At 48.8% G+C, this 10,782-nt stretch overlaps 1 protein-coding gene across 1 annotated transcript; it reads right to left on the bottom strand.

Moving 5' to 3' along the window:
- Window positions 1-2,396: 2,396 nt before the first annotated feature.
- On the bottom strand, window positions 2,397-4,858 carry LOC101763792 (superoxide dismutase [Cu-Zn] 2). Its single transcript, XM_004985115.3, has 7 exons — window positions 4,698-4,858; window positions 4,493-4,594; window positions 3,581-3,676; window positions 3,449-3,480; window positions 3,290-3,365; window positions 2,904-2,957; window positions 2,397-2,716 (listed from the first exon to the last, which is right to left on the bottom strand). Exons 1-7 carry the CDS (start codon window positions 4,798-4,800, stop codon window positions 2,688-2,690), a joined length of 492 nt encoding a protein of 163 aa, XP_004985172.1. The 5' UTR covers window positions 4,801-4,858; the 3' UTR covers window positions 2,397-2,687.
- Window positions 4,859-10,782: the final 5,924 nt, after the last annotated feature.

Below are 10,782 nucleotides of genomic sequence, written 5' to 3'. Positions count from 1 at the left end.
ACATAATCGATCCACTGCACTCGCGCCGTTAGATATGTTGGTTTCCATCATTACTCCGGGTAAATCCACCTTGATTACTCCTAAAGGTTCTCAAAAGATGATGAAGAGAACACTGATCAACGACGCGATTAAACTTAGTCTTGGTAACTACACTGGCAAAAAATGAAACGAAAGCCAATTTTGACTCCTTGCCCTTTCTTTTCGGACCCATGCGTGTAGTATTTCTATGTTCCATTTGAAGTACTTTTATGCTGATATCAATTTTCTTGCTGATTCTTCTCATGATAATACATTTGATTCCAAATGTAAGTCGTGAATGAGTGCATGACATCAACACAGCTCTAATGTGACAATTGGACTTGCAATTTTCTTTTTGTAAAAGTATGCATCTTTAGACATAAATGATATTATGAAAGCATTTTTTATGATAGATCTAGTAATATCAACTACGTGTTGTAAATCTATGCAATTTTTCTAATACCTCGATGGACTAAAGTTAATTTTTTGATCGACTAACAATCTACATTTGGAATTGTAGGGAGTAGTAGCATAGTACATGTATGCGAGACTTTCGTGAGCTGTGTATGCTAGTACAAGTAATGATTCTGAAAGTGTATGGGTCCACGAGAATATAACAAACCTTCTGCTAGCTATTCTGTCTCCACGCATGCACGTACGTACGTAGGTAGGTGTACGGTGTACCGAGTACTTTTGGCACGATCTCTCGTGGACAAAGGAGGGATTCGAGGGAAGGAGAGAAATGCACGCCGGCCGGATAGATAGATACGTGAAGTCACGGGCCATTGGGCCAACCACAACCAGTCCCCTTCGTACCTCAAGACACGACGCTACGAACGAATAGTACCACCAGGCTACAGGCTTCGGACCGCAGGAACGGTCGGTCTGCCTGCCCCCGCGCCACGCGCATCGGACGGAGGACGCACGACACGCGCACTGTGACGCCGGTGTCGCCACGGCACAAAACCGCACGGCACGCGAGCACGCACGCACGCACGGACGCGCACAGGCGCGAGAGGGCACGCAAAAATAATAATAGTATCGCCGCCCAGTCGCCCACGGATGCTGCCGGCCCGGCGCGCCGTGGCTCGCACGCAGTCGACGGCCGCCCCGCCCGTTGCCCAGCCGTCTTCCAGGCATCCCGGGCGAGGCCACGTTCGCCACTCGGGGCGCGTTCGTTTCTTTACTCCTCGTCTCAACCTTCCCGCGAGGCACCACCGCACCACCGTTCGGTTCGTGACCTCGTTCCCTCGCTCGCGCGCCTCCGCCTCGTGCTCGTCTCGATCTCACAAAGTCCACGAGCCGCTTCTCCGTGGCGGCATCGGCCGGGGGCGCGCGCGGGCGGTGTCCTGTAGCCGTCGTCGCGGCATCCGGCTGCGCCCGCACGGCGCCCGCCCGGGGCCAAGCGGGAAGGCTCCAACCCTCCAAGGCCCCGCGTCCTCCGGCCTCCGACCCTCCCTGGCCCGGCCGACCGGTCCCGTCCCGCGCGCACAGTTTGATGCCGACGGGCGCGCGCGCGCGTCGTTGTTTGGGACACGCTTGGGCCGGGCGGGCGGGGCACGGCTCGCGCCCCTGACGTCTTCCCGGGTGTCCGGTTCCCGTCGAGGCATTTCCTGCGAGGGCTGACCTTGGTATCAGGATCGCCGGAGGCTAAAACTATGCCACCGTCTTGTAAGCCGTATTGACGTCGCCTGGTCTCTTGTTCTTGTCTGCTTTCTCCCTCGCGAAGCTTGTAGCGTTCGGAGTGTCTTGGGAGTTGGGAGTGTAATCTCACTGCTCGCAACTCGCAAGGATCGGCGGCCGGCTGGTGCATAGGACGTCATATGCTGTCAGGCGATTGATTCTTGTGCAGCAAGAAGGCTGATTGAAAAGAGGGTGGTGGATCAGTGAATGAACATTTTAAAATCACAGTTACAAACGGGATCTTGCACAAGTTTGAAGTAGCTACAATAAGAATATAGGTTCGAAGTGAACACGACGGTCAGGTCAGGTACGAGAGTATCAGTGTCAGTGGACACCATCAAATGAATCCATGGTGAGATTTACCATCACAGGAAGAATGTTTGATTGGTTATCCCTGTTGAAGCAGAATAAATTTGAGACAATGCTACAATACAGCTTACCATTTGACCATGAAACACGTGATGGACATTATACAGCTAACGAGTATGTAATCACAAAATGCTGACTTGGGTTCGTTCCCCTGTTTCAGGAAAAGCATAAAGGCATCGCTTATGTACACATCTAAAAGCAGCAGCCTTTATAGGCTTATAGCCCCTTTCAGGTTTTGCATATAGGCTTATTGCTACTGATAAGCAGTGATACCACTGTTGAGGACACGCAGGAGTCAATGCAAGATTTCACAGGCATAGCCGATGTACAGATTGAACAGCATCCTTTATAGACTTATAGCTCCTCTCAAAAAGGTTTTACATATAGGCTTATTGCTACTGATAAGCAGTGATACCATTGTTGAGGGCATGCAGAAATCATTGCAAGATTTTACTGGCCATTTTTCCTCTTATTCTGATTGCAAGATTATTGTATACATCACTGAAGACAGTAAGGGTACTAAAATGTTTAGTCTTGAAATCCATGTCTCCACACCATCTGCATATGCCCGGACAAATCCCTTGGCCCTATTTTTTTTCTGGTGGAATTGTTACTTGTTAAACTGAAGACTGAATTCCAATTATACCTACAAGTAATTGACAGATGTATTTGTAAGTGCCATTGATCAGAAGGGTCAGCTTCTGTTTTATATGAATCGACGTATGCACACTTCTAGTTTTAAATTTTCTGTTAGATTAGCTTTAAAAAATACTAAGAAAAATGGCAGTCCCTTTCCTACAATTTGCAACACTAGAAAAAGGCTTGGCATTTACCACATCCAATTCTAGCTCCTGCATTTCCTGTTGACTTACTGAGTTCATGGCCACCTTAAAAAATATCAAAGGAACACAGTCAGGAGCAGTTAAAATACGAGGATGCCTCACACTAGAACTAATATTATTTATTAAGGAATATCAAGTTTGCTGATTATTACAGAATACGAGAAACATGGATCAAAATACTTTGATGCTTAAAGTGCAGCAGGGCAATGGGCAGTTCAAATGAGTATGAAAACATGCAAAACTATATACAAAATAAGTGCACATTTAAGAAATGAGTGCAGAACTAGGTCAAAAACATGGAATTTTAACGGTGAGCATTCAACATCCAATGTGTTACTAACTTACTATGACAACTTCAGTAATACAAGCATGCTTACCCCTCCCTAGGTCATCAGGATCAGCATGAACAACAACTGCCCTTCCCAGTATGGAATGAGGCCCACTCAGTGAAATCTTCAGAAAGCAACAGATAATTACCAGTTGATCAAAATCCAAAATTAACAAGCTCATATTTACATCCTTCAAGACAACCAAACCTGCAAGTCCCTTATGAACACTTCTGCAACTCCTGGAATAAGTATGCGGGCATTATTAGGAGAAAGGAAATATTTCATAAACATGCATCTACCTTAGCGACTAAAGGATCTTAGATTAGGCTTTGTACTAACCATCTTTGTTGGCTACTATGTTTCCCAGGTCACCCACATGTCGTTCGTCATCAAATGGTGCTCCATGGGGCTTATTGTGAGGATTAAAATGGGGCCCTATGAAGCATATAAATTTGTCAGAACAACACAAGAGTTATGGATACAAGCATACAGATATAACATGTATCGTTGTGAGACACTAAGGAAAATCCTAGTTTAAAAAGATAATTTAAAAAGTAGTGTTTGCAAGAAACAGTTTAATATCCCTTGATCACGTTTGATGTTACAAAAGGATGAAATCCTTCTACTAAGGAATGATGTAATGTTTGTTGTTTGACACCTAGCTGCAGTAGGATTCCAATATACTAATACGAAGAAGGCAGCAGTTAGCAGTCTGGTAATAATCATAACAAAAGGATGATGAAATAATGGAACTTATTTCATAGCAAACATTGAATTTCGCAATTCTCTGCATCACTACCAGTACAATGCAAAGTGAAAGGTGCCCATTTGGCCATTTCATCAATAGCTGCTGAAGCAGTTTCATTCACTAGCAAAGGTGAAGTTTGTAACAGACCAGATGAAGGTTCAGTAAGACCTCTACCAGAAATCGGAAGTTCTTTTGGAACATGTATATACACACCTTTTCCCTTTATCTAAAAAACATCGTACGCATACATAACTAGTAATTCTGCACAACACACTAGTGTGACATCTAAACCTACCATACGGCTATATCTTTACTGTACAACAAAATAGGTTCACGAAATTCTGATCCCCACTTACACACTTGAGGGTTATTACTTGATCAGCCTATAACATTTCGATACAGTTGTGATTAAATAGCACATCTCTAGCAGTATTCCCAATTCGACAGCACACGTCATAAACCAAGCAACCATGAATCCATGACAGGCAGAGAAGGCGACGCACCGGTGGAGTTGCAGCCGTTGGTGGTGTCGCCGAAGACGTGGATGTGGAATCCATGCCTGCCCGGAGCCAGGCCCGTGACCTTGCCCCTCACCTCGGTGTACCCTAGCACAGGCACAGGGAGCAAGCACCAGCAGCTGTAATAGGTGAGCTAGGACTTCCGATGACCATACAGATTACAGATCGCAGAGTTCGAGAGAGCGGGTACCGGTGGAGGGGTCCTGGAAGAAGTGGAGGGCACCGGCGACCGTGCTGTTGGCGCCGCCTCCGATGAGGGCGACCCCCTTGAGTCCGCCGGCTTTCCCTGCCATGCTTCTGCGTCCGTCGTGCCGGCACTGATTCGGCTTCGTCGGCTGACGGCTCCTCTCTGCCTCTCTTTTTCCGACGATTGTCTTTGTCCGACACAATCCCATCCGGCCCACAAAGGAAATGGGTCGCGATAATAGTTGCGGTCTGGCCCATCTGGAAAATAGACCGCCGCCGACGGATACCCCAGTCGGCGGCCCACGGGAAACATGGATGGTGGGCTCTATCCGCTCTACCGATCTCCTCTCTCTCTCTCTCTCTGGCCAGCCAGCGGGGGACCTCCGCTCCTCAACGCCGGGCTCCGGCCGGCCACCTCACCTCTGCGCTCCCTCCTCCATCGCCACCCAACTCTCTTTCCTGTCTGCGAGAGGGAGGGAAACTGGCGATGCCGTCCGAGAACGGTGTGACCAGCGCCGAATCGGAAGTTCGGCATGCTCCTCGGCGCCGTCTCCGTTGACTACTAGGTCTGCACCTGCACGCTATCCTCTTCATTAGAACCCTATTTTCTAATCGGAGTGAAGCGTGAGTAGCTTATTTTCTTAACCTATATAGCTCATTTGTTTCCTTTAACAAAAATGACTTCTAGCGCCATAAGTACTTGTCTGACGAATCGATGTTCCATCCAATGTTTAATGCTGTTATATAAAAATTCAGAAATCGGTTATTAGTAGTATACCTGTGAAGGCATTTGTAAAATTATTGATGTATGTCTTTGGTACCTTATTTAGTGATTCTGATCCCTGAGCATTCATATCAGTACGTATTGTTAGGAATAAACCACGCTATTGGTGTGTCCATGCGTGCGGTCGAGTCGTTCGTCACCGGAAACATTTGTGTTCATCGTCTCCCTCGCCAGTGCTCTGTGTTCGTAAGTGCAAGTGAGTTCCTGGGCGAAGCCAAGACGTATTATCCAATATGGTACTCCCTACGTCCCAAATTAGTATTCATTTTAACTTTTCTATATACATACCTTTTGATATGCATAGATACATAACAAAAGTGATGTATCTAGAAAAGTCAAAATGAATTGTAATTTGGGACGGAGGGAGTAGTACGGAATTCTCTTGCATTGGGGGATCATTATCTGTCAGTTTCTCAAGAAGAACTGCACACACCAGTTGATCCAACGAAGTGAGGTTCAGTCAACTGAACCAAACGCCTCCACTCCTGGTGCATTTCCTACAAATGTTCTCAACAAGCTCTTCCTTGTGTGCTCTTCCTAATGGAGTAATGGGCATCTCATGCTCACACCATGCTGTCTGTCTCATTGTTAATATGTTTAGTGATCAGGAAATGTAACATTGGCTATGGCATCCTCACCCATTGATCAAGAAATGTAGCTGTCGTGTTGTCCTCGTGGTTCCACACTGCACATACTACACTTGTCCTTTTTTATTTGTCGTTTAAGGTATCAACACGTTCTCTTATAAAAGTATTTGACTATTGGTGTTTCTAGTTATATTCTAGAAGAATTTATTGAGTATAGTGACATTGAAGTATATGTTTGAGAACTGATCTACTACTATAATTTTCATGTTACATTTTTTAATATTTCTAGCAAAATGCCCGTGCGTTGCTACGGTAAAAGATCAATTGTGTTTTTTCAAACTAATGATATTTTTTATTTCCATCACTAAATTTTTATTCCACTTATTGGATGTCTACACATTTAATGAAAACCAAAAGAATTTTGACTTAACTATTTTCTTCAACTCAAATACCCATTAAATTAAAACATTTTTTTATTCAAGTAAGAGAGTTAAATCAGCCTCCGATGGCCACGCTATTTGAACACAAACTTCTTCAGAAATGGCATTGCACCAATCCATCTTTTCACTTAGTGGCTTCAGCTGTGATGCACTCATGTTAGCAATAAAACAATTATGAATGCAACACTAAAAATATATGTCATTCATAAGCCATATAGCAATGTACAAAATTACACAATCCCCGTTTATATAAAAAATTGGAATTGTTAGGGGCCATATCATTCCTAAACTGTACTTTCTAATCGGTATTAGCAGGGAAGAACAAAAGCGATCGTGGTCTGTAATTATTACTCTATCACAATATGTTCTTCCCACAATTAGCTTGATTGAACTTAAAAAAATTTGCATTCAGCACTCAGCATGAGCTTTCTATATCACTAAAAGAATGTAAATACAGAATGGTAAGGACCTATGTTCATTCAGCAAAATTGCGGTCATATACTGAAGACTTGAGACGCTGCATCACCATTTTTCAATTTTCCTCCACTTAATGCACTGAATACATGCAACTCCAACAATCTTCTGTTCTGGCCTTGTTCTATCTCTGCTTCATTTGCACCATGTAGTAGCAGGAGCTCAATAATGCAATCTTCCCAATCAATACCGTCGCAGGAACCTATTTTTCGTCTCTTCTTCCTGCCATCTGGACTATCTGGCATCTCTACCAAATCGTCACCGAGTATGATTCGATCTATGTCATCCATCTTCTTTCCCCCACGTTTCTTCCTGGCCGATTTTTGTGGAGGACAGGCATCTCCATTTCTTACACCAGGCTGTGAATGATTTGCGCTTGCAGCTGGAGCAGCAGGGGCCTTCCTAATCGCATCAATTCGCAGCTTAGCAGCTTCAATACGGGCTCTCCTTTACTTCTTCCATACCAGCAGTAAACGATGGTGGAGGTGCATCATATCCAATATCAATATCCACCACGTCCTCAAAGCAGCATGTCCTTTTTCCAACCATCATCCACAGGGTCCATCCATGGCTCCAGCTCCAGTCCTCCTTTCCACCGCTTCCTCCAGTCAGCACCTTTACTGACCTTCCCATGTTTCTTTATCTGGGCAAGCCTCTCCAAGACATTTTGGTAAGCATCTGATAGACCCTTCTCTGTTATCTTCTGATCCTCAAATTCTTTCTCCTCTAGCACAAAATTATCGAAATCAAAGTCATCGGCACGGGACACGGGAAAAAAACGCCACCGTGTCGTCCCGAGCGGGCGACTCGGGCGGCTCTCGCGCCCCCTCCCCCCCCCTCGGGCCAGATTCCCACGCCCCCAGCCTCCGCCGCTGTCGGAGCCGCCTGCCGAAAGCTCGGAGAGCGGCGAGGAAGGTGGCAGCGGGGCTCACTCTCCCCTTCCCCTTCCTCCCACCTTTTCCCCTGCCCGAACCTTCCCGTCCTCCACGCTTGCTTTTGCTCTGGTGAACTTCGTTTTGACGGCTGGTTCCGCATGGTTGACGCCAGATCCGCACGTGGGGAGGCCAAATCCGTGGGGGGGGGGTGGCCGGATCCGTGCTCGCGTCACCTCCGACGGTTGCCCTCGCGGTGGCGGCGGCGCAGCCCGGGAGCCTCCACGTGGCGGCAGCGGCGGCTCGTGCGCGGACCTGCGCAACGGTGGCTCGGGGCCTCCGCGTGGTGGCGCTGTCATGGTTCGGTCCCTGCGTCGCCCCCGCCCTCGCGCCACCGGGCTCCCCCTCGCGCCGCTGTCTTCAGGCCCCGCCCCCGCCCTCCTCTCCTCGCCGTCGCCCAAGCAGACCACCGGAAGCCCGACAGCCAGCAAGGAAGGCCACGGCAGGGCATCTTCGGCAGGAACGGCCCCTAGCGTTGGTGCGGGACTCCGGCGAGCCTACGACCAAATTCGCTCTTGTGGTGGGTGGATCCGTGTCCTATGCTGCTGTATCTGCTCCTTTAGGTGGCTGCTCGTGCAAGTCGGCCGGCGGGCGGGCGCCCCGGCAACTGCTCGCTCGGCAGCATGCAGCAACCGGCGCGACGGCCGGTGGGGGTGTGGCCTGTGCCGCCCGGCCTCAGCTTGTGACGGCAGATGCAAGCGCACGCGGGTGTTGCGACCGCCGGCGGCGGCGGCGTCCGATGCGGGCACGCACTGGCAAGGTGGCGTCACCGCGGGGTGGCCTGCAGTGGCGACCAAGGCCATGCCGGAAGTTCGTGCAGGATAAGGAAGCTGCAGCAGGCTCCAGTCTGAGTGGAATTTGTAAGGAGAAATCCCTTCCAGCATTGTGCTGGGATTCGGCAACGGCGACGCCTGCGGGTGCCGCTCTCCTCCTTGGAGGCGTTATCAAGTCTTCTTCCATGCAGGTGCTGGTGCGACCAAGGCAGGTGGGCAGGAAATTTGCAGCCAAGGCAGGTGGGCGGGATATTGCAGGGAGAAATCCAAGCCCGGTATTGCACCGGTGCCGACAATGGCGACGCCTTCGGGTGGCACTCCCCTCCATGGAGGCTTTATCGAGATGCCTGCTGCCCATTTGCTACTGCTGTTGCTTGCTTCCCAATGAAACTGGTATCGCGTCCTCCCCGTGCCAAGATGTTGGCTGGTACTGCTGCTAAGGTTCCGCCTCCCTGGTACTGCTGCCAAGGTCCTGCCTTCCCGCACCATTTTGTTAAGCCTTCACCATGAGCAGGTATGTGCTTATTGTCGGCATCTCTGCTCTGTCGTCATCCTTCTTCCTTGTTTATACTGTCTCATCTTATGCCGGGTTAACGGGACCATGATCCCCTCTATTGGATCTCCCCGTTCTCCCCTCGACGACTCTTCCTCCTTTGTGGTTTCCTCCCTAGAAAGGGCGTAGAAGGACGTCGATTGGATCCCGGATGGCCCCCCAAGGCACTGCAATCAAGATTGTCATCTGTCGGCTTCGACTTAATGCTTCACAGTTGCGGAATGGGGATCGGCAAAGTATAGTTTAGCTTGATGATAACACAAGCCAGTGAAAAGGTGTCTTGGCCGCATTTGGTTGCATGTGGTGGCTGTTTGATCTTAATCTTCTTTTCTATACTGGAACAGTCCAGGATATGTGTTAGCTTTCCTCCCAACCTTCGTTTTCATGCTAAGAAACTCTGTACGGCTGTTTGGCCTGAACAAGGCCCTCTTGAGGCACCTTTTGGAAGCAAGGGGGAGCAAAATCCAGGGATGGAAAAAACCCTACTAAGAACTAAGATGATATCCCTATAGATTACCTAGCCAGTGAGTCCGGAATCGGATTGGAATTTCCAAATTAGACCTCAATGAATCAGGTGGGGCACTTCGGCGCCCCCCCATCGGCACCCGCGGGAGCAATCTGAAGGTATTTGGACTCATCTTCGTCAACAGAAGAGTATGCCCGCACAATGCCAGCGATGTTCGGAGCGAAGCTCTCAAGAAACTCTTCAGACGGATCTGACTGTGACCTCATCTCCATGAGCCGGAGCAGGACCTGCGCGTTGAGGAGCAGGTTCTTCGCATTGACGTCGGCGCCCCATGGAAGCAGCTGCCGTGCGACGTGCACGAGCGCATCAACGAGCTCCTTGTATCGACGGAGAGTGATTCTGATTCCGGCCGAGATGTCCTGAGCAATGTCCTCCACGGAGAGCGAGGTGACCCCGTTTACCTCAGCGGAGAAAGCCACCAGCGCCGCGATGAGGGGGAGTGAGTACCGCCCGGTGGTGAGCGACCACTTGGAGGCGCAGCGGAGGAGGAACCGGGCCTGCGCGAGGATCGCCTCCGTCTTCTCGAGGAACGCGAGCAGCGCCTCGGCCTCCGCCGCGGGGAGGGCCGCGCGCGCCGACGTCGACGCCGATCCCTTCCTCGGCTTCTGCCTCCTACCCACGCAGTCCCAGCTCTCATTGATAGAAGTTGGACCAAACTAATAACTAAATACTTATTACAGATATAGATTTTATTTTATATGAAGCCATCGTACCAGTTCAACCAACTTTACACTTTTACTCTGCCAACCATGAACAGTTGCAATGCAATAACAAACAGGGAAAGAAATGGCAGGACAACAATGCCATCCAAGCACTCTTAGGCGGTGTTTGGGAGGAGGAGGCTAAACTTTAGCTCTGTCACATCGGATGTTCGAATACTAATTAGGATGACTAAACATAAGCTAATTGTAAAACTAATTGCAGAACCCCTAGGCTAAATCGCGAGACGAATCTATTAAGCCTAATTCATCCATCATTAGTGAATGGTTACTGTAGCATCACATTGTCAAATCATGGACT

The sequence above is a fragment of the Setaria italica genome, chromosome IX (genome assembly GCF_000263155.2).
Source record: "Setaria italica strain Yugu1 chromosome IX, Setaria_italica_v2.0, whole genome shotgun sequence".
NCBI lineage: Eukaryota > Viridiplantae > Streptophyta > Magnoliopsida > Poales > Poaceae > Setaria > Setaria italica.
This window is presented reverse-complemented; position numbering and strand designations above follow the sequence as displayed.

Coding starts and splice junctions, on each gene's coding strand:
- LOC101763792 (XM_004985115.3), bottom strand. CDS start 4,800: ATGGCAGGGAAAGCCGGCGGACTCAAGGGGGTCGCCCTCATCGGAGGC. Junction 4,595..4,697: donor CTTCCAGGACCCCTCCACCG/GTACCCGCTCTC, acceptor TGCCTGTGCTAG/GGTACACCGAGGTGAGGGGC. Junction 3,677..4,492: donor CAACGGCTGCAACTCCACCG/GTGCGTCGCCTT, acceptor TATGCTTCATAG/GGCCCCATTTTAATCCTCAC.